Below are 27,578 nucleotides of genomic sequence, written 5' to 3'. Positions count from 1 at the left end.
GTATTGCTAGGAACGTTCTCATACATGTCTTTGGGTGCACTTGTGTGTGTATTTCTGTGGCATTTTATCTGAAGATAAGAAATACCCACTCATTTCGCTTTCTGGGCCTTGAGGAGTTCTTGGACTCAGAACTGTCTCTCCTCCAACCTCCATGCTGTGTAAGGTCCTGAGACTTGTTCACTAGAACCCCTTAATTGTAATCCACGGTGATCCTGAGCAATTAGGTCTGGTTAGATGTGTCGTAAAGCCATAAATTAATTACCACTTATTACCTGGGCGTTGTCTCTCTCAATCTGTTTGGAAGTAAAATAGAAAAAACACATACATGCATACATGCTATTAAAAAACCAAGCAAGCTGAAGCAAGAGCAGGTGATGGCAAATTGGTCTAGCCCATCTCAGTCTCCCCGCAGCCTTGCAGGCATGATGGAGCTTGTTTTGAGGTTCATCATCTTCTAGGGCCTGGCTCAGTGACTGCTTCCCTTACCGAGGGGGAGGGGTTCCTCGTGTGTTTGCTCTGTTGATCTCCTCTCACAGTAGAGATGGGAGAATGGGAAACAAGGTTTTTCAAATTGTGAAACGTTGTCCTTGGTGGTGCCTAAGACCTCAAAGATCCAAGGAGGCAGCTTTAAATAAAATTGACTTACATGGTACGAGGGGGGCTTCCTGGGTGGCTCAAGTGGTAAAGAACCCACCTGCCAATGCATGAGATGCAAGAGAGGAGGTTTCAGTCCTTGGCTCGGGAAGATCCCCTGGAGAAGGAAATGGCAACCTGCTCCAGTATTCTTGCCTGGAAAATCCCATGGACAGAGGAGCCTGGTGGGCTACAGTCCATGGGGTCACAAAGAGTCGGACACAACTGAGCATGTGTGTGCATGCACGGACACACACACACAGACACAGTGAGTTAGGGCTTCTGTTTTCCATCCTTTTTGTCCTCCTGATTATCTCCAGGGGAAAGTGTTGGTGCTGAGAGGGCTTGAGTGCCATTCTAACACTCATCTCTCCCTTTTGACAGAGAAAGAGCAAGTCTCACGGTGCCAGCCTCTTTTTTTTCGTGTAGGTAACAGTCTCTGGATAGAATCTACAGCATTCATTTGTTCACATTGTATTTATTCCTGGATTTATTTTCTAATTCCGGCAAGTGTTTACTAGTTATGCTTCGGATAGCAAGCATCTTTAAAATATAGCTGTTGAAATAAAGCAATAGCAGCTGCTTCAAAGAAGCACATTATGTAACAGTGAAGGGGGTATCCGGATATGGCAACACATCAGAGAGACACTGGGAAGAATAAATTAATGTTGAGAAACTTGAAGGCAGTGGATGGAAAAGGACTCTGGGAAAAATGAAGTCAGACAGCAGTGAAATCCCAGCTTTTGTTTTAAACTGGTGCTTGGCTTTGCTAAGAAAAGCAGAAAGAATCTAGACATTTGAGGTTGCCAGACACACATAAGCAGTAATGTGGGTCACCTGGCTGGCAGTCCATGGGCTGCTGGTTTTAGGGGAGGAGGCCTTTTAAGTTTTGGTCTTTCTCTTTTTCGTATCAAGGTGAAGTTCATGTAATATCCAGTTAACCATTTTAAAGTTCACGATTCAGTGACATTGAGAACATTCAAAATGTCGTGCAGCCTCCACCACAGTCCAGTTCCAGAGCATTCTCATCAGCCCCAGAGGAGCCCCTGTACCCCTTAGCACTCACTCCCCATCTTTCCTCTCCCCGGCCCCTGTCACCGCCAGTCTGCTCTGACTCTGTGATTTGCCCATTCTTGACCATCACCAGTTTCTGAGAGAGGCTTATTCTTTTCCTCCTTGACTCATTGTCCATCAGGCTTGTTGTCTGTTGTCCTGAGCACATGAGGATGCCGTGATGTTGGCCTCGCTTGGTCGGGTGATGGAGAGGTTCAGCTTCGGGTGTCTGGGTGTGAATTTCTTACTCGGAGGGACCCGAGTCAGTCTCTGTCCTCACACACTGGCGTCCATCCCACAGACCCGCTGCTGGGAGAGAAGGAACAGAGCAGGTGTGTCTTCTCCCCTCCCGAGGACGTGAGGGAGACCTGAGGTGTGCACACCCGAACAGCTCTGATCATTGCATTGCCTGCAGAAGACAGTCCGGGCTGCTTGGCTTGGCAATCCAGAGGCCCTTCCTCTCACCCAAGTTCAAGTCTTTCTATCCTCAGTTCCCATCATTCCCTCCAGGCACTGTCTGCTCCATACGCACTGTGCATTTTCTCATCTCCTTGCATTGGCCCCTGCCATCCCCTCACCTGGAATGCCATCCCCTGACCTTCTCTGCCGGCGTCTTTGAGCCAGCATCTTCTCCTTGCCTTAATTTCTCCCCCTTTACCATTCTTACGGCGCTGAGCTTGTCCCTTGCTGGGTGGGTTCCAGTTCCTGGTGCCTCTTGGGTGCTTGGTAAATAATTACACACTGAGTGAGTTCTGTCTAGTTATTGTTGTTTGCATCTTGTCATCTTCACGAGGTGGGTGCCCTGCGGGCAGTGGCTGTGTTTTCATTGCCTGTGCATCCCTTCACCCAGCTCAGGGCTTGACATGAGCAGGTCTCTGGATGTGCAAACGTGCTGCCTTTGTCTGACACCCCCTCTCTGCCCCTTTGCTTTCCAGATGCACCCTTGTTTCTCTCCCATCCTCACTTCTACAACGCTGACCCAGTCCTGGCAGAGGCAGTGTCTGGCCTCCATCCTAACCCAAAAGAACATTCCTTGTTCCTGGACATCCACCCGGTGAGCCCCTGCCTGTCAGCCTTTGGGTGGGGGTGGGGGAGATTTCTGTTTGGTGCACACTCAACTTTCTCCTCTCCCCACCAGGCACCAGGCTGTTCCAGGGTGGGGGGGATGGGAAGCCTGGGTTTCTTTGGCATTGATAGTTTCTAGGCTATCAAGTCATCAAAGTTTGCCCTGACTCCATAGTGCAAGGACTTTATTATCTCTTTATAAGGGAATTGTCTCTATAAAAAGATCATAACACAGTAAATTAATTAGGAATTATCAACCTGTAAATTAGCCAGAGGCAGCCCTCTGGCTGTGCCAACATATCATAAAGATCTTTAGGTACCGACAAGAACCTGGAACGTCTTGCAGATAAACTGGGCTCTGGGGAATTTGTCCTGTGTGATGTTTTGTCTGCAAACAGGGACCAGGAGGCTATCAGACCTGCACCTGTGACCCTCCTGTGGACATGTCTTTACCCTGTTGCTTCTTCTCTTAGGGCCTCCATCCACTGCAAATTTGCCCATTTGGACTTGGTGGCTTTATCATTAATTAAAAAAATTCTTTGGGTTTCTGTTTCTGGAGTGGACATTTGTGGTCTCCCCCCATAGGCCTTTTTGGAAGCTCTTCTTCTTGGTGCTTTTCCATGCTGTTTTCCTTGATACTACTCAGATTTTCTTAGCCACTGACTCAACTCACAGCCCCTAGCACTCCACCTTCTAGCTCTCTCTCTTATTTTTTCACTGAAAATCCAGACTGGGAATTCCCTGGCTGTCCAGTGGTTAGGACTCCATGCTTTCGCTGCCGAGGGTGTGTCTTCAATCCCTAGCTGGGGAACAAAGATCCCGAAAATTATGTGGCTTGACCAAATTAATAAAATAAAATAAAATAAATCTGGGTTAGTGAAGTCAGCCATGCTTGCACACATTTCACATTCGTATTTCTAGAATGCTCATTATGCTATTATTATAGACATAATCCTATTCATTTAATTTTCACAATAATCAGAGAGGTGGGCATTGCTATTCCCATTTTACAGATGGGTAAACTGCAGCCCAAAGAGGTTAAGTGCTCCAACTAGTAAATGGGGTTCTTGTCCCCATCAGGGAAAGAGCTGTTCTGTCTTGTTAATTGCTTGAATTCTAGCGGTTAGCACAGAAGTACTTGTATTTCAGTAAACATGGGTTTGATTTACTGAGATCCTAGTGGTTGAGAGTGAGTAAGGGATAAGACTGACTTCAAACATAGGTCTTCTTTTTTAATTAAATTTTTTTTTTATTATTTCAAAATGTTTTTTCTTTAAATCTGAGTATCATTTGCATATGTCTGTTTCTTAAAAAATTAATATACTTTGTTTTTTGTTGTTGTTCTGTTTTTTGTTTGACTGCGTGGGATCTTAGTTCCCATGACCAGGGATCAAACCCTTGCCCTCTGCAGTGGAAGTACAGAGTCTTAACCACTGAGCCTCCAGGGAAGTCCCTACTTTGTTTTTGTTTTTTTTTTGTTTTTTAGATGAGTTTTAGGCCTGCAGATAAACTGAGCAGGAAATACAGAGTCCCTAGACCTTGTTTTCCCCGGCACGAAGTTTGTTACAGTTGATGAATGAATGTTATTATTAACTAAAGTCAGTAGCTTACATTATGCTTCACTCTGTGTTGTTCAGGTTTATGGGTTTTGACAAATGCATGATGACCTGTGTCCACCATTCAGTCTCCTGAGTGGCTTCACTGCCTTCGGAATCCTGTGTGTTCCATCCATTTATCCCCCGACTACCTTCTATTTTCACTCCCATCTAACCCTTGGCAGCAGCTGATCTTTTCTATCTCTATAGTTCTGCCTTTTCCAGAATATCACATAGTTGGAACCATCGAGTATACAGCCTTTAAAAAAAAAAATTGAAGCATAATGAATATACCACGTTATTTAAGCAACAAGTGTTATAATGAATATACCGTGTTATTTAAGCAACCAGTGTTATAATGAATATACCACATTATTTAAGCGACAAGTGTTATAATGAATATACCACATTATTTAAGTGACAAGTGTATATGATATGTGCTTGTGTCTGACTCTTTGTGGCCCCGTGGAGTGTAGTCTGCCAGGCTCCTCTGTCCATGCGATTTCCCAGGCAAGAACACTGGAGTAGGTTCCCATTTCCTCCTCCAGGGGATCTTCCAGACCCAGGGATCAAACCTGGATCTTCTGCATTGGCAGGCAGATTCTCTACCACTGAGTCTCCTGGGAAGCCCCAGTATATAATACAGTGATTCACAATGTTTAAAGCTTATACTCCACTTATAGTTACTTAATTTAAAATATTGACTATACAAACAGGTCTTTTAATGCCCACTACCTTCTGTCCTGTATTAATATACAGTTGATGAAGTGGGTATTAATGAATTAAGTTGATCATAATTAATTAATATGATTCTATTACATGTCCTAGATTAAATTCAGTCTTTATTGTTAGACTTGTTAAGGCTTTTCCATATTGTCTTAAACTTTTAACCAGTTTTTAAAAGGTTTTTATTAGGGACTTCCCTGGTGGTCCTTTGGTTAAGGCTCTGCACTCCCAATGCAAGTGACACAGGTTTGATCCCTGGTCAGGGAACTGAGATCCCATGTGCCATGTGGTATGGCCAAAAGAAAAAAACAAAGACTTTTATTAGAAAGCTAACAAATGGTTTTCCACTTTCTTTTTTAGTTCATTCGTTTCACTGCTTCTCTCTCTCCATTCCTTTCTTTTTCTCTGCTGACTTTTCTCTGTTCTCACTGGTGACTTTCATTTTAGTGTATGGACTTTCTTTTTCTCCGCCACATTGAGAAAGAAACAGTTAAGTCTGGGAGGCTGGAGAGATGCAAACAGTTGTTTTGCAGCAGTGCATCAGCAGATGCAGAAGTAGGCTTCTCCTAGTTCTCATTTCAGGCCAGAGGCAGACAGGGAGAGGAAGTGGCCTTGGATTTGTTGTTGATTTGGGGAGGATGAGCGTGGGGGTGGATCTGCTGATTTCTGATCTCATTAGCTTTGAAAACAGAATGCCTCCTGGAAGCGGCTTCTCTGCTGCCTGCTTTTCTGCTCCTGAAACCGGGGGAGGGAACCCTTGACAGATGTGGGCTCATGGGGCAAATGTCTGTTCTCTGGGGTTGGGACGAGGGGGAGAGGCAGGGCTTTGCTCAAGAAGAGGTGGCCAGACAGCAGCTGGAGGACAACTGGGGAGGGAAGGAGACACATTTCCTGGGGAAGGAAGTGGCCTGGGTAGAGACCCCAGGGTGTAGAGTCTGGACAGCAGGATGTGTCGGGATCTACAGGATCACCCTCAAGTGGGAGGATTTGCTGGAAGGACTCCCAGGACCCGGCAGGTAGTCACACTCGCTTCTGTGATGAGTCACAGCGAAGGACAGAAAGCACAGTCAGTAAAGGGGACGGCACGTGGGGTGAAGGCTGCGGGAACCAGGCACAGGCTCCCAGAGCCTTCTCCTGGAGGGTCACACTGGGCAAACGTCGCTCCCCGTGTGAGGTGTCCTCAGCCAGGGACGCCCAGTCAAGACTCAGCACCCAGGGTGTTTATTGTGGGCACCCTCTGCCTGGCACGGACTCCAGACTCCAGGAAGGAAAGCAGGTGTCAGCATAAACTAAACTGTTTTACAAACCCTCTAGGCCAGGGAGTCCCTCTTATCTGTCAGGGAGAGGTGGGAACCCCCTGAAATCCAGGATCCCAGAGGCCAGACGGGGGCCACCATTCCAGGAGGGCAGCCTCAGGCCCACTGGATGAACGCTTTTTCAAACACGGGGGATCTTGCTCACATCCTGCCAGGTTCTCAAGTTCAAACTCTCCCCAGTCATGGGAGCGTGGCCTTTGGCCAGTTCCTCTGTGCCCTGGGGCCCCAGAAGACCTGAGGATGCCGGGCTATGCTGGAAGATAATGCCTGTTCCCACTGGTGTCTGTGATAACGACATAGCGTTTATGGCCCTGAGTGTGGCTGTCTTGAATCCCTGACTTTGCCCTCGCAGAAACCCTGTGAGGTGGGCAGAGCTGTCTCCACTTTTCAGATGAGAAAGAGTCTCAGCTGAGAAGCAGCAGTCTGTCCTCAAACCTAGGTTCCTTTCCATTCTCATTTCCTTTCTTTAAAAAAATTTATTTGGCTGCATTGGGTCTTAGGTGCATCATGTGGGATCCTTCATGGTACACAGATTGTCTAGTTGTGGCACGGGCTCAGTAGCTGTGGCATGAGGGTTCAGTTGCCCGGAGGCCTGTGGGATCTTAGTTCCTCCATCAGGGATCAAACCCGTGTTGCCTGCATTGCAAGACAGATGCTTAACCACTGGACCACCAGGAAAGTCCCTCTAGTCTCATTTCCTGACACCATTCTGGAACTACCTTCCTGATTTTTGGTTCTAGATGTGTGTCACTTTATTGACTTACTACTTCAAAAACAAGATCTCATTAAAAAAAAAAAAATCCTGCACAAAGGAAGCTTTCAAATTGGGAATTAAAAATTTCTCCAGGACTTCCCTGACTGTCTGTTGATAAGACTCTCCACTTCTAATACAGGGGGCACAGGTTTGCTCTCTGGTCAGGGAACTAAGATCCCACAGGCTGCAAGAGGTAGCCAAAAAAAATTCTCTCCAAATGGAGAGCTCACTGACAGTCCAGTGGTTAGGACTCCACTCTTTTGCTGCGGTGGCCTGGGGTTCAATTCTGGTCTGGGAGCTAAGATTCTGCAAGCTGTGCAGTGGAGCAAAAAAAAAAAAAAAGGAAAAAAAATTTTCTCTAAGAAGATTAACATAAAATTAAACACACAAAGAAAAAATATCACTAAACTCTCTTGAAAATATCATCCCCTGCCCTTGGCATGAGCTCTGTTGAAATGGAGATTCCATGGAACTATATTTCAGAGGCACTAGGGACCAAGCAAGTTTCCCCGGTGGCTCAGTGGTAAAGAATCCTCCTGTCTGCAGGAGAAGCGGGTTCAATCCCTGGGTTGGGAAGATTCCCCCGGAGAAGGAAATGGCAACCCACACCAGTATTCTTGCCTGGAAAATCCCATGGACAGAGGACCCTGGTGGGCTGTGGTCCACGGGGTCACAGAGAGTTGGGCACGACTGAGCGAGTGAACAAGAGGGACCGGGCATGCTTCCTGAGTTAGCCTTTCTCTTTCAGATGCTGGCAGGAGGGAATGGAGAGGGGTGGGTGATTGGAGAAGATAGTGACTTTATCAACATGCGAATCTATTTTATTTTATTTGGAGGCTGGAGGGAGGGGTAATGACTGAGAAATATCCTTCTGCACTCAGGAATGCATTCTATGAGTGGAAAGATGGAAAGGATTATTTTTTCCTATCCAGAGAGAGTCTGGTTCCCTGGAGGGGATCCCTCAACGTTGTGGACATAAGAGCCATTTGGAGAATATGTATTTACCCATCAGGGGTTAGAGTGGGTAGAGGAGACCCCAGCAGATGGGCACTTTACCTGGGACATGCACCTTCTTGAACGGGACCAGGGAGAGGGGGATTAGAAGGGGTTCCCGGGGGTCCAGGAAGGGCTAGCCCCTCACTGCGCTTGTTGCTGCAGGTCACCGGAATCCCCATGAACTGCTCTGTGAAACTGCAGCTGAGCCTCTTCCTTAAGTCTGTGAAAGGCATCGGGTGAGTGGGGTCTGGGGGCTGGGGCTGCCTTGTGGTTGAGAGATTGGGGTCTCAGGGAGACTCTGGCCTTGTTCTGGGGAACTCAAAGTCTGAGGAGGGATATGGGATCTGGTCCCTGCCCCTTGAACTCCTAAGGGGAATCTTAGCTCTGAGCTGAGTCCAGGCCACATCCTGACACCCCTGCCCTTTTGTCTGTTGACGTTTGTCCCCCCTGTTAGTCAGAATGTTCCGTCCAAGCTGTTTCTCCCTTGACAGAGTAGCAAAAATTAAATCGTGCCCAAACTGAGTGTTTGAAAATGGAAACTTGGCCAACAGCATTCTCTAGCGAGACCATTCACCTGAGGGAAGGAAGATTTTTTTAATTTTTTTAATTGGAGTGTAGTTGCCTTAAATGTTGTTTTGTTTCTGCTGTCCAGCGAAGTGAATCAGCTGTATGTATACATTTACTCCCTCGTCCTTGGCTTTCTTTGCTGTGCGGGTCACCATGGAGCCCTGAGTAGAGTTCCCTGTGCTATCCAGCAGGTCCTCATCAGTCATCTATTTTATACACAGTATCAATAGCATATGTCAGCCCCAAGCTCCCAGTCCATTCTAGCTCCCTTCCCTCCTTGGTGTCCATACGTTTCTCTAATGTCTGTGTCTCCATTTCTACTTTTCAAACAGATTCATCTGTACCATCTTTTTAGATTCCATATATACGTGTTAATATACAACATTTGTTTTTCTCTTTCTGACTTACTTCATTGTGTGTGACTGTCTCTAGGCCCATCCATGTCTCTGCAAATGGCACAATTTCATTCCTTTTCACGACCGAGTAATATTCCACTGTGTGTGTGTGTGTGTGTGTGTGTGTGTGTGTGTGTGTGTGTGTGTGTGTGTGTGTACCACATCTTCTTTATCCATTCTTCTGTTAATGGACATTTGGGTTGCTTCTGTGTCTTGGCTGTTGTAAATAGTGCTATAGTGAACACTGGGGTGCATGTATCTTTTTGAATTATGCTTTTCTCTGGGTGTATGCCCAAGGCTTATCTTTTTGAATTATGCTTTTCTCTGGGTGTATGCCCAAGAGTGGGCTTGCTGGGTCATATGGTAGACAGGAGAAATTTTTTAAGAGCAAGTTTTCTTTTTCTTCTCTTTGTTTTTCCAGTAACAGCTTCATCAAGATTTAATTCACACAGTCTAAAACTCACCCTTTGAGAATGTACAGTACAGTAGGATATTCACAGAATTGGGCAACATCACCACAATCAATTTTGAAACATTCCATCAACCCACAAAAGAAACCCCACACCATTAGCTGTCACTCCCCATTTCCCTCAGCCTCAGGCAACCCTTAATTTACTTCCCATTTTTATGGATTTACCCATTTTGGCCATCTTGTGTGAATAGAGTTGTATAATATGTGACTGGCTTCTTTCACTTAACATGGTGTTCTCAAGGTTCATCCATGTTGTAGCAGGTGTCAGCACTTCAGTCCATTTTATTGCTGAATAATATGCCATTGTCTGGCAAGACCATGTTTTTATTCATCCACTGATGGACATTTGGGCTGTTTCTACTTTTTGGCCATTATGAATAATGCTGTTCTGAATCTTTAAAAAAGTTTATACGTTTTGTTTTTGGCTGTGCTATGTCTTTACTGTACTCAGGCTTTCTCTAGTTGCAGCGGGCAGGGGCTGCTCTCTACTTTTGCTGCACAGACTTCTCATTGAGGTGGCTTCTCTTGTTGTGGAGGACAGGCTCTAGGCGCACAGGCTCAGTGGTTGTGGTATACCGGCTTAGTTGTCCCTTGGCACGTGATGTCTTCCTGGACCAGGGATGGGACCTGGGTCCCCAGCATTGGCAGGCGGATTCTTAACCACTGAACCACCAGGGAAGTCCTGCTCTGAATATTTATGCCTGAGTATGTGGATGTATGTTTTCATTTCTCTTGGGTAGATATCTTACAGCTGAATTGCTGGGTTCTCTGGTGGCTCTACGTTTAACCATTTGAGGAACTGTCAGACTGTTTTCCAGAGCGGCTGCGCTGTTTCACACTCCCACCAGCTGCGTGGGAGGGTGCCAGCATCTCCACATCCTCGCCAACTCTTGTTATAACATCATTATAGAACAGAGCTGGTGGCTCAGATGGTAATGAATCTTGCCTGCAATGCTGGAGACCTGGGTTCGATCCCTGGGTTGGGAAGATCTCCTGGAGAAGGAAATGGCAACTCACTCCAGTATTCTGGCCTGGAGAATTGGCGGGCTACCATCTACATACAGGCTTTGCCTGGATGGCAAAGAGTTGGACACAACTGAGCAACTTTCACTCACTCATTCAGGATAGAGCCGGGTGCGGGAGCGTGCTGATTGGTTGTTCTGTCAGTTTCTGTACTTACTGTGTTTGAAATAGTTCCATTTAAAAAAAAAAAAATCCCTCAGAAAGATTCCTGGGCTGCAGGAATGTGAGCATCTGTTTGGCTTTGTGAGGTGTTTCTCAGCTGGAAAGAATAACACTTTGAGTGCACTGGGGATCATTTGTATAGCTCATCCACACTCCTCTGCTAGCTTTTTTCTTTTTTAATTCAATTAATTAGTTTTTACTTTTTTGGCTTTGCTAGGTCTTCGTTGCTGGTGCACGGGCTTCTCACTGCAGTCGCTTAGCTTGTTGTAGAGTTCAGGCTCTAGAGGGCAGGCTCAGTAGTGGTGGTGTGCTGGCTTAGATGCTCGACGGCAAGTGGAATGTTCCCGACCAGGGATTGAACCTGTGTCCCCTGCTTTGGCAAGTGGACTCTTAACCACTGGACTGCCAGGGAAGCCCAAGCTTTCCATCTTTACCTTTTGAGTCTGCTCAGAGAATTTGTTCCTGAAGTGTTTGCGGCTGGTGAAGCAGCGCCACGTGGGCCTTAGGCGTCTGCTGCTCAGGCTGGAGTTCCGGAGGGCCCCCCATCACTGTTGGGGTCTGGTCTGCTAACTTCATGCTCAGGGCGGGCAGGTGACTAGGACAGAGGAGCCGGACAGGCTGGGTGGGGACGGGCCAAGGGCCAGTCTCTGTTGAGCACCAGGGGCCTCGGGCTCAGTGTGGCCACATCCGATGCATTTGCGAATGCAGGTTTCAGAATCTGGATTTTAACACCTGCTTTCTCAATTTCACCTGTTGGGAGTTCATTCTGATTCTTGACAAATGTTGCCCAAGCCAGCAGTCTCTCTGGGTGGCTGGATTCTGCCTGTTGGCGGCCACACACTGCTACTTTGATCTCTCTGAGCCTCTGTGTCCCCAGCTGTTCAGAACTGCCGTGGGCTGGGGTGATGGTCTCAAAGACGGTGTTTATCAACATCCCTGAGGGCTATTGAGGAACCAGTGTGGGAAAAGTCTAGAAACACAGCTGTTCCAGAAACAGAGCCATCTAGCTGTGACTTCTCTGAGGAACTTCTGTGGTGTTTGCTCACAAGATAGAGGCACGAGGGTTGCACAATCTGTGCATTTAATTTACATCAGTTCTTACAAACTCCAATTAAAGAGGCCAAAGTGAAGGGGACCCCCCCCCTTGTATTTCTAGAATGTTTTCCATGTCTGTCTCCTCTGTAGGTGATACTGTGTAAATTCATTTCACTACCCAGCACTCTACTTAAGTAATCTTTGAGAATTGTGATTGAGGATATGGGCCTTTTGTGCTGACTCTAGTGCCTGTCCCCAAGTGGGTTCCATCTCCCCTCCAGCTGTGCCTTCTTTAAGCAGACCCAGGAATGTGAAGTTATGGAATATTTGTTTGTTCTATTGTTTGCTGGCATTTAACAGCTGCATGCTCAGTCGCTAGGTCATGTCTGACTCTTTAGGACGCTGTGGACTGTAATCTTCCAGGTTCCTCTGTGCATGCAATTTTCCAGGCAAGAGTACTAGAATGTATTGCCATTTCCTCTTCCAGGGGATCTTCTCAAGCCAAGGGTTGAACCCGTGTCTCCTGAGTCTCCTGAACTGGCAGGCAGATTCTTTACCATGGAACCACCACCTGGGAATCCATTTAACAACTAGACAACAGTGATAAACACTGAACACTTTCTTTATGCTGGGCATTTTTCATGTATCCACATTCAGTCGTCACTAGAGCCCTGTGAGAAATTCATTGTAATCCCCATTTTTCAGAGGAGGCACAGAGAGGGTAAGGAGCATGCCCAAGGTCACACAACTTGTTGGTAACTGACTGTGTCAGGGGTTCCCAGGACCACTCTCAGGTTTGATGATTTGCTGGGAAGACTCAGCTGTGATTTATTACATAGAAAATATTCAAAACATAACCAGCAAAGGGGACAGGCTCACAGGGTGAAGTCTGGGGGAACCAGACAGAGGCTTCTAGAGCCCTCTCTTGGGGGAGTCACACAGCACATGCTTCCTCTTCCCAGTGATGAGCTGTGATATGTGTGAAGTGTCCCCTACCAGGGATGCCCAGTAGAAACTCTTCCCCGGGGATGTTTACTGGGGGCTGGTCACGTCAGTGCTTTCTGCCTGGTATGCACCCAGATTCCAGACTCCCTGAAGGAAAGCAGGGGGTCAGCATCAACCGCCTTGTTTGTTAGCTGGGTACATTGCCATCCTGAGTAAAATTGGCATTCTGTTTCAAAGAGGAAGAAATGGACATCAGCTAGGTCCCTGGCAGCACCCACCACATAGAAGACATGAAGTTTTCATTTAAAAAGATATTGTCGGATTGTCAGGTTGCTTCCTGTCAGGAGATACCCATTCCTCAAGATCACGCCGATCTAGTCGTTGTAGAATCACAGGTCCAGAGCTGTCTGACCTGAGGCACCCCAACAGAACTTCTCACTTGCTTGATCTCCCTTATTTCCAGACAAACTGGGAACATCCAGCCAGTGGTCCTGCCGCTAATGTGGTTCGAAGAGGTAAGACTGCCTCCCTCTCCCTGGGTACCAGGTTCCTGTGGTCGTGGTCTGATGGCTCAGTGAGGAGCTGATGTGGGCATCTGAGGCAGGAGGCTGTGTGTGGTGGGGAGGCGGGGCTGGCTAGCTGGACTCTGTGATGCAGAGCAGTCTATTAGAAATTTTGCCCTTCCCAGGCACGTTATGTCAGTTATGCCACTGGACTGAAAGGCTCAGTTGAGATGAGGAAGACCAAAGCTGCCTGAAATTGTAAAGTCCCTGGTCAGCGTATAAAATAATTTTGCTAATGCATGTGACCACTCCTCCAAAGATGAAGGGAAGTTCATTTTCACTGTGTCGGCTTTTTATTGAACTTCCTTTTCTCCCAGCTTTTCAAGATTCCTTCTAGCTTAGTTCGTTTTAATTCAGGGTGAGCTAACAGCTGGAACAGCCAGATTCCAAATGTCAAATTCACTTCCTGCTCACATCACAGTCTGATGGAGAGGGGAGGTGGAGCTGTGCTCCATGCAGACATCTGGGGACATCTGGGCTCCTTCCATCGTTTGGTTCTGACCTTTCGGAGGTCCTCAGAATCCATTTCCGTTCAGTAAATTGGCAAAGAGATGGAGAGAATCACGTGGGAGCCAGGCGTGGAAATTGTGACGTCCTTGTGCCCACATCCCATTGGCCAGAAGAAGTCACGTGGGCCTGCCTAGCTGCAAGGGAGTCTAGGAAATGTAGTCCTGTTGTGTGACGCTGGAGGACATAGAGGCTGGCCTAATGGCATGCTTTGGCCAGTGGACTTGGGATGGGGAAGGGATGGAGTGGCATCTGCACCTTCAGCTCATAGTATGTGGCCCTAGTCCATCTGTTTGTCCTTCTTCCCCAGAGCGGTGCAATGGAGGGTGAGACCCTTCAGACATTCTATACCCAGCTGGTGTTGATGCCCAAAGTGCTGCAGTATGCCCAGTATGTGCTCCTTGCCCTGGGCTGCATCCTACTGCTCATCCCCATCATCTACCAAATCCGGAGTCAAGTAAGTAGTGGTCAGAGCATGGCCTGGGCTGAGTGGTCCCTTGCCTGCTTGGGGGATGGAGGGGCTCAAATCAGATCCCCCAACTGTCCCTTCCTGCTGTGCCCATGGACACAGCCTGCACCCTCAGCCTGCACCCACTTGGAGCAGCAGTCCTAGGTCTCTACTTGGGCTGGGGAGCCATCCATCACTGCATCCTTGCCTCTCCTGCATCTTCTGTTACCACTTCTCTGCCTGTTTTGGGAGGCTTGGGGGCCCAACTTTGGAGGGACTGCAGTGGTTTTGGATCATGAGACCTGGTACTCGAATGGTTTGTTCATCCAGTCAGCAGCTGCTGGCTGCCAGGTTCTGGCAGGTACAGAGCATACAACGGTGAACAAGACAGTTCCTGTTGATGGCTGTGTGGGGACCAGCATTCTAGTTGGAAAGACAGGTGGGAGTCAAGTAACTAAACAGAAGAGACAATTTCACCCATGATAAAGATGATAGAGAATGTGATGGGCTCAGGGCAGTGCTGTCCAGGACAGATACAACACAGCCACATGTGTGATTTTAAATTTAAATGTTCTAATAGCCACGTTAGGTAAAAGGGAATTAATTTCAATCATGTCTTTTATTTAACCTGGATATATCCCAAAGATTATCATTTCAATCTGCAATCAATATAAAAAAATTAAGTATTTTTGCATTATGTTTTTGAGTGAAGTCTTTGGAATCAGTGTGTATTTGACACTTAACAGCAGATCTTGATTGGGACTCACCCCATTTCAAAGCCTCCACAGCCACATTTGGCTGCTAGACTGGGCACCACAGTATCCAGGGAGGTGGGGGACAACGATAGTGATAATGTTAGAAAAGGTTTCTTTGAAGAGGTTGAATTTAGGCTTAGATGTGAATGCTCAGCGCAGAGTCATGGAAAGACTGCTGCAGGTGGAGGAATGGCCAGTGCAAAGGCCCTGAGGCAGGGATGGGCGGGGCTGTATTGGAGGATCCTGCTGCAGTGGGTTGGCTGGAGGGGAGTGGATGTAGGGGCGGCAGGGGAGGTGGTATCTCAGAGGCAGAGGTAGGTCATGCCTGGCCCTATAACTCGGGAGGAGCAGCTTGGAACTGATTCCAAGGGATGACTGGAAGCTTTTAACTCATTATTGACCGGGGAATATTTGCAGAAACAAATACCTGTAGCAGGTGATTTTTATTTTGGCCAGCCAAAAATTAATTCTGTTATTTCACTGTGTGCAGGTTATTGCATTCAATTGTTACCCCTGACACACCTGTAAAGTATTCTCATTTTCATGAGATGTTGTCTTCAACTCACTCCTCTGTAGAAACAAAGGAGCATTCTCTAGCATCATGAGTTCTATTTTCACTTTCCACATCAGAATCAAGCACTAAGGTTTTTTGTCTCTTTGTTGGTCTAATATTCACATTGTCTGAATCAGAACTATGTTCTGAAGAACTATCATCGTCTGAGATACTAGTATATATGTTGCTCAGACATTCAGAGAAAGTATCTGCCTAAAATTCACCAAAAAATTCTTCTTCACTCAAAATTTCACAATGTGTCATTTTTGGGAAAATTTTACGTTTATAATACAAGATTGGAACAAAAACCTTAATGGAGCAAAACGTGAATGATGATGACAATCATAAGTTGTATAATGAGCCCTTGATCAATTTTAAGCTCTAACAACTTCACCTGGTGATATTAATTGTATTCACATGTGTTAATTCACTCTCTAAAAATATGTGGATACATCTCTGGTCAATAATGGGTTTAAGGAGAGGGGTGACTGAGTCAGTTGACATGTGGCAGCTATTAATAGGTCTTCCCATGAGAGAGCAGGAGCAGGGGGACCAGTGAGGAGGCCCAGGTGAGCTCGGATACTGGCTTGGACCAGAATGGGAGCAGGTATTCAGGAACAAGAGCCCTGAAGAATCAGTCCTGGGCCATCTGCCATTCAAAGTCAGGAAGAACATTGGGGGACAACAAATACCCCCCTTTCTTTTTTTTTTCTTCCTTGGTCTTTTTTTTTTTCCCTGCCTTGCAGCAGGGCATGCAGGCTCTTAGTTCCCCAACCAGGGATTGAACCTGTGCCCCCTGCAGTGGAAGCACATAGTCTTAACCTCTGGACTGCCATGCAAGTCCCAATGAAAACCCCTTCTAGATTTGGCATCATTCATTAATTCATTCATGGCATTCACTGACACTTTCACAGCTTATTTTGAAGGGACACTGTACAGTTAGGGGGGTACAGACATAAATAGGTTGTGAGGTCTAGAGACCAGAGGGCATTATGCAGGTTACTTCCGTCACATGGTGACAGGGGCCCCCGGGGCAGAGGACTTGGGTGAGTAGCTAGCTGGTAGACAGGGGACAGCACTCAGTGGCACAGTCTTGCAAGGCCGTATTGAATCCATGAACCAGAAACCCCCCCTTTGGGGCCCCCCACTCCAAGTTTTCCTGGAGCCCCAGGCCTGGGCCTTGGAGGGGGGTTGCCCAGCTTCCCTGCTGCCCCCTCGGGCCACCTGCAACACCAGCTTTCTTGCTTTAGCTTTGGTAAACAGCCTTTTCTCTTTTGCCTTTTACTCGGAGGCAGATTGCATGCTTGCTTGCTTGTTGGTAGCTGGGGCGATGATAAACCTTTCCAGGCTCTTAACCTGGGCTTTCAGACCTTTATCACCATTTCCCTTCCAAATTCCCCAACCTTCGGGGGAAAAGGTTTGCACTGATGTGAGGGTACCAGGGCCTCTGGTGTCTTGAGCCCCTGATGAACGTTGGGGACCCAATCCTCTGTCACTGCCCCAGCCAGAGCAGAAGGGAACTCCCTACGGTGTTTGGAATGAATTATGCTGGGAGGACAGAGGGGACCAGAGGCCCTAGCCCCCAGTCTGTGGATGACTCCCCAGGCCCAGCATCACCGTGGGTTTCCAGGAGTGAAGACATACACAGTCACACGTGGGCGAGGGGTGGGGGTGAGGTGGGCGGGTCCAGGGGAAGCAGCTGGTGAGGGCCGGGGCCAGACAACCCCGCCGTCTGTCCCCTCTGTCTCTCTCCTAATGGTCCATCAGAAGGGGAAGGGGGAGGAGACTGAGGATGCAGGATGTGAACACTTCCCTGCTTCACCCCCCATCCTTGTCCCCCAAGTCCCATAAGATTATTGATCGTTTCTATTAATGATGGTGAGGCTCCCTCCCTGCAGGTTGTACTGGAGGCCCAATCAATGAAATTTATCCCATTATGTATTTTGAACAGAGGAGCCTGGCAGGCTACAGTCTATGAGGTCACAAAGAGCTGGACACAGCTGAATGACAAATACATGTATTTTTTGGTTTAGCAAGGGTTAGGCCTTTTGTGTTTTTATATATTTCCCCTGGGAGAAAAAAAAAAAAGAATGGCACATCATTAAACTCAACATATTTTAATTTCTCTTCAAAGACATTTTTTTTGTTCAAGTCATTCTTGAAAAAAAAATTATTTTAAACAGAAACACCTCTGTTTCTGGTCTATTTAAAATGCCACCTGCTAGCTCAGTCAGTACAGCATGAAATTCTCCACATGCCACTTGCTCACGTCTCTGAGTCTAGGCTGAGCCACCTCGCGCACCATGGCCCATCGCCACTCCTCAACTTGGCCTAAATTTTCAGGCCGACAAACCCTTTTTAGTTTGCCCATCTGATCAAATATGTTTCCTGAAGATGCTGGTGTATCTGTCTTTGGTGAAGGGCACTATCACTTCCCAGATCTCCCAACTGCAATCATTCATGGTGGTTGGACGCGAAAGTTCTGTACCCCATCCCCTGCTTGTTGAAGAACCCTGCAAATTGAAGAACCCTATAAAAACCATGTGTGTTCAGCTGGAACGGCAACTATAAATTAGCTTGGTTATCTTCTAGGAGAAATGCTATTTATTTTGGATTAGTTTTAAAAAGGGCTCAAAGGATAAGGAGGCCGTTCAGGCCTATTCTGAATTCCTGATGACATCAGCTCCCAAGGGGACTGTACTGCAAGAAGCAAGACTGTAGGTGGGTACCAGGTAATGCCCCCGCCCCACCCCCACCTCCTCCCGTAGTGAGTAGAACTCTGGCACCTTGAAACGCTTTGGATCTTATACATCTCTTCAGCCTGCACTTCACCTGTCTACAGATTGAAAATATGTACTTGTATACTTTGCTGTCTTCTTAACATTCTGAGTGATCCCAGGCGTGGGTAGGGGACGGAGGGCGACTAGTGGGCTGGTGTCTTATTTTCAAGGTTGCCTTAAAAAGGCAGGATCAAGGTTTAGGTCAGCCGCTTCTCAGACTTCCGGTGCAATAGACTCTTCTGGGGAAGTCTGCTAAAAATGAAGATCTGAGGACATTCTTCTAAACCTCCTGAAATAGAATCATGGACAGGCCCCGGGAATGTGTTATTTTAATCCCATGGTGACTCAATGGTAAAGAATCCGCCTGCCAGTGCAGGAGACGAGGGCTTGATCCCTGGGTTGGGAAGATCCCCCGAAGAAGGAAATGGCAACCTGCTCCAGCATTCTTGCCTGGGAAATCCCATGGACAGAGGAGCCTGGTGGGCTACCGTCCACGGGGTCGCAAACAGTTGGATACAACTGAGTGCACACGCACCAAGGGGATTATGAGTAGATTGGTCTATTTATTTTTGGCTGCACCCTGCGGAGTGTAGGATCTTTGTTCCCCAACCAGAAATCGACCCCACGTCCCCTGCATTGGAAGCGTGGAGTCTTAGCCTCTGGACTGCCAGGGAAGTTCCTGATATAGATTGGTTTAAGTGAATCTGGGATGACTGACCAAGAAAGAAACAATTTAGGCATCACCTGGGCACCCACTATATATCCAGAACTCAGTCTGAGGGAAGGGTTGCCAGATTGAGCAAAAACAAACCAAAAAAACTCCCAAGAAATGACAGCAGCAAAGAGGTGCTCAGTTAAATGTGAATTTCAGGTAAACAGCAAATGATTTTTTGCCTAAGTGTGTCCCATGCAGTTGTCAGGACACGCTTATACTGAAAACCTGTTTGTTGGTTACCTGAAATTCACATTTAGCCAGCTGCCCTCCCTGCATCTGACAACCTACCTACAGGAGAAGTAGGCTGGGGCCTTGTGGGTTCACTTTCCTCTGGGCTGTGTTCCTTTAGGTCTGAGGTCTTGGGAGAGCCAAGTCCAGCTAAGGGAGGTGACAGGCAGCGCTCTGAGCCCTACTGTTGGGGTTTGGGCAGCAGTGAGTCAGTCACACTATGGCTGTGCCTCTGATCTTAGCTGTTATTTTGGTTTCTGAAAAATGTGCCGCCCTCACCAGCTTCTGGGGCTGTGCCTGCTCGGGTTTAAATAGCTTTCTTGAGAGCTAAAGCCTGAGGACGAGTCGACAGCCCTTCTCTTTGGGGCCAGTTGGCTGCTCCAGTTTGCTTCGACTGCCAGGGTTGGAGGAGGAGGGAAAACGGAACATGCCAAGTGCTGGGCGTGGGTGTGTTTGCTGGCAGGCACTGCCAGTCCCTACAAGGAGCAGAAGGGAGGGACAGCTGTGTCCCCAACCAGACTCTGGGGGGCTCCTCCTGCCGATCTGGGGATAAGAGAGCCTGGCCACGTCAGGGCTGAGTGTTAAGGGGGTGTCCTCCTGAGTTTGGGAGCAGGACATCCTAGCCAGAGATGGTACCCCGCTTTCCTTTCTCTCTCCCAGAATTCCTCTGAGATGCCTTCTTAGGTACAGTTTGGCCCCTTGGATACCCCTCCCCCATCCAGCCAAGAGTCCCTTCTGCAGAAACTTGTTTGCTGTTCTAGGTAAGGGTAAGGTCTTCCTAGAAGGGGGTTATTGGCTTTTAGCACAGATAGAACTGGTGATCTGTGAGGTCTCAGCCCCGTGGTTATGCCTCCCTGGATGCAGCCAGGATATCCTGCCTACTGCTCCCTCCCCCGTCCAAAAAAACCCCCACAAAACACTGTAGTCTCCTCTTGACTTTACCAACAGAATTCAAGCTTCAAGTTATCAGGGAAGGCTTTTTTTTAAAAATCTTTTGGCCACATCACACAGCATGTGGGATCTTAGTTCCCCGACCAGGGATTGAACCCGCGCCCCCTACATTGGCAGCGTGGAGTCTTGTGGACCACCAGGGAAGTCCCAGAGAAGCTTTTGATTAAAGAGATTCTATTGCCTTGCCTTCTGGAAGGCTCAGCCCAGATGAGACCCCTATCCCCAGTCATGTGTACTTGGGGAAGGCAGTGTCCTGTTGGTGCTGGTTTAGGAGGCCAGGCAGGCACTTGAGAAGTTGCCAGTGGTCCAGAAGACCTAGAATCCCTTCAGGGAAGCCTCTAACCTGTTTTGAACACCTAGGGGAGATCCCACACCTTGCCTTGCACTTGGGTATGGGGTGGGCTTGAGGAGCTGCTAGCCCAGAAAGATGTCTTTATGTGAGTAAGAAAAAGACAGCCCCTCTGTGCAGACGTGGCCTGCTTTAGGACCAAAGGTTTAGAACACAGAATACAGCCCATGTGTAGCCCCATTGGCTGAGTGCCTTTGTGCAGTGATCAACCTGGACAACTGTACTAGGCAGCCCTGCAGGGACATGTTCCTGGATCTTTCTTACCTTCTCATGAGTCTCATTAATTCCAAGTCCTCATTCCACAGTTAAAGGACAGTGTTAGGGAACAGGAGGAGGAGGAATCTGTCTCAGGTTCTGGTTCCTTGAGGGTTTGTTGCATGTGTCTTTCTTGGAGAAGCAGTTTCCCCTTTTCACTTTTTTTTTTTTTTTTTTAATTTTAATTGGAGGCTAATTACTGTACAATATTGTGGTGGTTTTTGCCATACATTCACATGAATCAGCCATGGGTGTACATGTGTTCCCCATCCTGACCCTCCCTCCCACCTCCCTCCCCATCCCATCCCTCAAGTTCATCCCAGTGCACCAGCCCTGAGCACCCTGCCTCATGCATCGAACCTGGACTGGCGATCTATTTCACGTATGATAATAGACATGTTTCAATGCTATTCTCTCAAATCGTCCTACCCTCGCCTTCTCCCACAGAGTCCAACAATCTGTTCATTACATCTGTGTCTGTTTTGCTGTCTCGCATATAGGGTCATCGTTACCATCTTTCTAAATTCCATATATATGCATTAATATACTGTATTGGTGTTTTTCTTTCTGACTTACTTCGCTTTGTATAATAGGCTCGTTTCATCCGTCTCATTAGAACTGATCACTTTTGAGCGAGGCTGTCTGCAGTCGTAGCTCTTTGGGTCCACATTGCTGAGAATATGCCCCCCACCCACCACCCTGACTGTCACCTGCTGCCTGCATGTGGGGGTGTGGGTCAGCAGTGGGCACTGGTCTCGCTCTGACACCCCACCCCACCCCCACCTCCCCTCCTCACTCCTGGCTGGAATGTGGCTCTGTCTGGGTAGCCTGAGATCAGTCCCACAGGAGAGGCAGGAGTTTCACCTTCCTCTTGGTCCTGCCCAGAGTGGAGTTTGATTTTTCCCCACCCCGCAGTGAAGTAGACCTCTGGGCTTTGTGAGCACGGTCCAAGCAGGCAGGGGTTTTGGGGGTTTTCCAGCCACAGCTGCTGGGCAAGAAGGCATCTCTCTCCATTCTTCAAGGGGAATGAAGATAGAGGGCTTAGGGGGATGAAAAGTTACCCCCAGTTTTTATTATCACAGCTTACCTTAAATTTTTCTTTTGTTGGGAGTATGATTGCTTTACAGTATTGTGCCAATATGTGCTGCACAACCAAGTGGGTCATCTGTGTGCATGCGTATATCCCCTCCCTCTTGAGCCTCCCTCCCACACCCCCATCTCACCCGTCTGGGTCATCCCAGAGCCCCGAACTGAGGTTTCTCTGTTCTACAGCAGCTTCCCACTAGCTATGTTTTACATATGGCAGTGCCCACATGTCAGTCCTAATTTCCCAGCTCGGCCCACCTTCCCCTTCCCCTGGGTCCACATGTCCGTTCTCTACATCCGCTTCTCTATTCTTGCCCTGCAAATAGGATCATCTGTTCTATTTTTTTTCCCTAGATTCTACACACATGCGTTCATATACGATGTTTGTTTTTCTTTCTCTGACTTACTTCACTCTGTATAACCAACTCTAGGCCCATCCATGTCTCTTTAATTTCATTAAATTTCCTTAAATTGTGAAATTAAAAAAAAAAAAGTGAAGCTAGATGAACTACCCTGAGTTCCCTCTTACCCAGACTCAACCTCAATTGTTCACTTCTTGTCCTAGTTCTCCTTTTCACTGTGTGCCCTTTGCCCCCACCCCACCAAGCCCCACAGCCCTCCCCCTATCCCGAGACAACCATTTCTAGGAATTTGGTGTGTGCCTGCTTTCCCCCTCTAAATCTGTATCCATGAGCAATAGATCAGTTTTTGAAACTTTGTCTCTGGAGGGCATGCTACATGAGTCACTCTGCAGCCGATTTTCCCTTTCTCAATTTTCTGTTTGTGAGAGCTGTGTAGGTTGACTACCACCTTGCGACTCTGTTTTAGATGCATTATGATATCAGTGGACATTTAGGTGCTTTCCAGTTTTCCTGTGTCGACAGTATTGCTTATATAAGCCCTGAGCTCCTTGCTCTGCCCTTCTCTCTGTTAGGCGAGTCCCTTTGGACCTCAGTTTCCCCATCTCTAAAATGGGATGAGAGCAGGGCGGGATGGTGTTTCATGAGATGGGGAGACCCTTGGCAGTTGCGACCCAGGAGTTTGTAGGTCACTCCAGTCTTTTCTCATATCGAGCCTGATTGGTGGGGGCTGCTGATGGGACTCCCAGGGGGGTTTCCATGCTGTTGGAGGATGTGCAGCGGCGGGGCGGGCTGTGGGCGGGGCTTGGCATGGGCGGGGCTTGGTGGCCGGCCTTAGTGATGCAGCGCGCCTTGCCTTTTCTCCACAGGGTTCCAAATATGCCATCAGCCAGCCCAGTCTGGCCGCTCAGCCAGACCAGCTTCCCAGCCCCTACACCCCGCTTCTTCAGGACTCACTCAGTGGACAGCCCACCAGTCCCAAAGTCTGAGCCCCCACCTCCTGCACATTGCACGCACGCACGCACACACACACACACACACACACACACACACATACACATGCATGCCCCTGGCACGTGTCCACACGAGTGCACAGGTGTGTGCAGACACTCAGGGATGGAGCCGCTGCTGAGAAACTTGGGGGAAAGACTGGTCAACAAGGACTGTTCTGGAAACTTCTCTCCACGTAATCCACAGGCCTGACCATAGGTGCTATGGGCACGGGGTCCCCTAGCCCAGGCCCTTAATGACTCACGTCACCTCTCCCCAGCGGTCCGCTCCATCTGTCTTGAAACACTGCAGCTCCTTTCTGGTGGCTCACCCAGGCAGGACAGGGCGTTTACCCTGAGAGGCTGCCACTGTCCCCAAATCCAGCCCAGGAGCGCTGACTTCTTGTGACCGAACCTGGTGGGCAAGGTTTTGTGGTTCAGCGCCCAGCCCGGACCAGAGCTGTAGCCACTGGACTCCCATCTGGGCCTCAGAAATGGAGATGCATCATAAACCCCCCGCAGGATCATGGGTTTGGGTGTCTAGGTCCCTTCCCTCCAGCCTAAACTGACATCGTCCTGTATACTGAGCCAGTCACTTCCTGGCTGGAGTGGCGGAAGGCTGTGCCCTGAGCTGCCCGCCACCAAGGTCTGCAGCTCTCAGGCGCCAGGGCAGAGGTAGAGAGGCTCCGGGACATCAGCCTGGGTGTCTGGTCAGGAGACCCATCCGTCTGGGACTCCTGGTCTCTGGGACAAGCAAGCCTCTGTCTCTTTTCTACTGGAAGAAAAACTGAATATCATCTTTTAAAAATAATTCATCATTGAATTAATAAACCTTTTTAAAAAGTGATCGCCTGAGTCTGTAACAGCCTGTTTGTGGGAGGCCGGGTTGGGGGTGGGGTGCGGTTCCTTGGGAAGTTCTAGGCTCTTCTTGCGTGCTAAGTCACTTCGGTCGTGTCCGACTCTGTGTGATCCTATGGACTGTGGCCTGCCAGGCTCCTCTGTCCATGGGGCTTCCCAGGCAAGAATACTGGAGCGGCTTGCCATTTCCTCCTCCAGGAGATCTTCCCGACCCAGGGATCGAACCTGCATCTCTTGCATCTCCTGCTTTGGCAGGCAGTTTCTTTACAGCTAGCGCCATCTGGGAAGCCCCAGGCTCTTTTTAGCTAGTATCTCATTTCTGGTTACTGCCGTCATGAGTGTCTCTCAGAGACTGGGCTGCAGGCCTGCCTTTCCATTGTTATTTAAGAATTCCAACTTGTGTATATTTAACACTTTATATAAATTCTGCATGAATTCAGTTCTTCTTAAGAAAGAATAGCACCCATGTGAACCATTATCCCTTTTGATTTTTGAGCCGAATTCCCTCATAGGTACATAGCACAGGTTTCCAACCATTTGTGAGTTGAAGGACATTTCACATATTTCCAGTTTTTGGTGATTATGCATAGAAAGCTGCTACAAACATGAATATACAGGTTTTTGTGTGAACATATATTTTTTCTTTTCCTTCTTTTTTTTTTTTTTTGCTCTTGGGATCTTAGTTCCCCAATCAGGGATTGAACCGGGGCCCACGGCAGTGAAAATACAGAACCCTAACTACTGGACCACCTGGGAATTCCTGATTTTCATTTCTCTTAAGGGAAATACGTAGGAGTGAGAGTGCTCGGTCATATGGTAACACATAACATAAGTTTGTGTTTAGCCTTTTTCACAGTAGCTGCGCCATTCTACGTTCCCACCATCCAGGTATACCTTGCTACTTTCAGGTTTTTGAATAATTGTTGTCATTTGTAGTGGTATCACATTTTTGTGTGTTTTTTTATTTGCATGGAAGTACATTTGCTAATGAGATGGTGGTTTCCTCTTCACTCTCAGCTAATTTATGTATCCATGAATGACTGTGACTGCCAGAATGCAACCAATTTTGTCATCAATCCTATTCTTGTTTTGCATAAGTGCAGAGAAGCCTTGTTTACATGAATAAATAGCTGGAAGTAGAAGGAATATTCTGATAGCAGAGTCACTCAGTTCTTTTATTTAAATTTTTTTATTTTTAAAAGATGAGGGTATTTTTATTTTAGATTGGAGCATAGTTGATTAGCAATGTTGTGTTAGTTTCAGGTGTACACGAAAGTTATACACACACATAAACGCATTTTTTTCAAATTATTTTTCCTGTTAGATCATTAGAGTATTGAGCAGAGTTCCTCATGCTATACAGGAGGTCCTTCACTCAATTTTTAGACTGCTGACCAAAAATGGGGTGGTGATCTATCATCAAAAAAGTATTTTTACTGATCTATCAACTGACACTTCCATCTGACCTTTCTTCACATTCATAGAAGGCTACAAAGTGGAAACCACTGACTTGCAAAAGGATTACACAGTCTTTTAGATCAGTTCTCGAAACCAGTATTTGGGAGTGTCCCTCTTGGCCAGGGAGGGCTGCACCTGCCTGCTTCAGAGTGGGGGGCTCATGAAGGGGCCCAGGGAAGAGAGCTTGCTGCCTGCTTTTGGGGAGACTCACAGGTGACAAGTGTTTGAGGACCACTGAGATGACTGCTGACTTCCCCGTGTCCAAGCCTCATCACAGACACTTGCAACTTTTGCATTCAGCCCGGCCTGCTCATAAAGGAAAAAAGAGACAGTCTTCACAAACCACTGTGCCGTGTGTGTGAGTGTGTGTGTGTGTGTGTGTGTCCCCAAGTGATCACAGGACGGAAGAGGTGAATTAAGCCTCCAGGCATATCATTATGTGAACATCTTGCTTCTGAGTATCTTGGTAAAGTTCAAGCTAATTTGTTTTTTTGGTACAAGCTTGGTCCTTAAACCCAGTCACTGACTTCATTGGGGGTTCAGAGAGGAATTGCCCTCTGGCCTCACGGGGGAAGGACGGGCTTCGAGGCCACCTTAAGAGACATGGCATCAGGCTTTAACACGGCCCTCGGGAGTTCTTGGAGTACCTTTGACTCTTATTCCTACCCTATCACTTTACACTTTACCTGCCCATGATGTGACTCAGCTAACAATATTTTTCTTCAATTTGATCCACTTTTTTGACTTAAAAGAAATTTTCTTTAAAAAACTTTGTTTTTTTAGAAACAGTTTTATCTGAACTTGTGGGTCCAACAGGCAAGTTAAATTTTTCTTGCTGTTGTTAGTAGTTTAGTCGTGTCCAACCCTTTGCGACCCCATGGACCTTAGACCGCCAGGCTCCTTGTCTGTGGAATTCTCCAGGCAAGAGTACTGGAGTGGGTTGCCATTCCCTTCTCTAGGGGAGCTTCTGACCCAGGGATCGAACCTGGGTCCCCTGCACTGCAGGCCAGTTCTTCACTTTCTGAGCCACCAACAAAGATGTAACTGTGTGGAATCTAAAAAATAAAGCAAACTAGTGAATATAACAAAAAAGAAACAGACTTTCAGATGTGGAGAACAAGCTAGTGGTTACCAGTGGGGAAAGGGAAGTGGGGGAGGGGCATGATAGGGGTAGGGAACTAAGAGGTACACACTATTCTGTATACAAAAAACTAGCTGCAATGATATACTGTACATACAGCCAATATTTGATAATATAGCCAATATTTGATAATAACTATAAATGGAATATAACCTTTAAAAATTGTGAACCACTCTGTTGTACACCTAAAGCTTACATAATATTGTACATGAATGGTACCACAATAAAAAAGGAAAAAAATATTTAAAAATACTTAACTATTAAAGCTTAAGGTGTTCATCCAGTTACCACCAGACCTGCCCCATTCAAGAACTCTGTACTGTGCCTTATTGTGTCCTCCACTTCCTCCTCTTACCACTCTGCCTGAGGAATAAGCGTCTGGCTCAGTCTTGGCCATCATCAAAGACTCAATTCCAGCCATGTCCCCTCTTCCAGGAAGCCTCCCTGATCTCTTCTGCTCACTCAGCTCCCCCCTCAACCCCCTGCTTGGGATTCCTGGGTTGCTGTGTTTGTACCTTAGAAGATACTAGGATGTTCTAGAATACTGGAAGTCCTAACCCCAGTTACTGGAGTCCCTAAACCCCAAGAGCCTGTAATGTAAGCCCTGCCACCTGCAACTGCACCAGAAACTAGTTTTAACCAAGATGGTTACTCACATTCCCATGTATTCCTTTGCTCACTCAGATGGTCACTCTTTCAACCAATATTTATGGAGTGTTTGCTACACCCTGAGAATGAACTTATTAGGGTAGTTTTCCTAGTATTGAAAAAAAAAAAAAAAAAAAAGAAGAATACCTGCTTGGCAAAGTCAGTGCGGAGCTCAAAAAAAATGGGCGGACCCCATTG

At 47.4% G+C, this 27,578-nt stretch overlaps 1 protein-coding gene across 4 annotated transcripts in view; it reads left to right on the top strand.

The window, feature by feature from the left end:
- The window catches only part of SCARB1 (scavenger receptor class B member 1), a 92,953-nt gene extending 68,831 nt beyond the window's left edge, over positions 1 to 24,122 (top strand). For 3 of the 4 annotated variants that reach the window (XM_061142104.1, XM_061142107.1, XM_061142106.1), the window contains 6 exons: positions 2,622 to 2,740; positions 8,301 to 8,374; positions 13,201 to 13,252; positions 14,118 to 14,264; positions 18,156 to 18,284; positions 23,156 to 23,293. In XM_061142104.1, coding sequence (XP_060998087.1) covers positions 2,622 to 2,740; positions 8,301 to 8,374; positions 13,201 to 13,252; positions 14,118 to 14,264; positions 18,156 to 18,284 — 521 coding nt within the window. In that variant the 3' untranslated portion in view covers positions 23,156 to 23,293. Of the gene's footprint in view, positions 1 to 2,621; positions 2,741 to 8,300; positions 8,375 to 13,200; positions 13,253 to 14,117; positions 14,265 to 18,155; positions 18,285 to 23,155 lie in introns of all 4 variants that reach the window. The other variant, XM_061142105.1, reaches the window with a different exon arrangement.
- Positions 24,123 to 27,578: the final 3,456 nt, after the last annotated feature.

This window comes from Dama dama, chromosome 5 (genome assembly GCF_033118175.1).
Source record: "Dama dama isolate Ldn47 chromosome 5, ASM3311817v1, whole genome shotgun sequence".
NCBI classification, from domain to species: domain Eukaryota; kingdom Metazoa; phylum Chordata; class Mammalia; order Artiodactyla; family Cervidae; genus Dama; species Dama dama.
The sequence above is the reverse complement of the archived record's forward strand: the minus strand, read 5'-3'. Positions and strand labels throughout refer to the sequence as shown.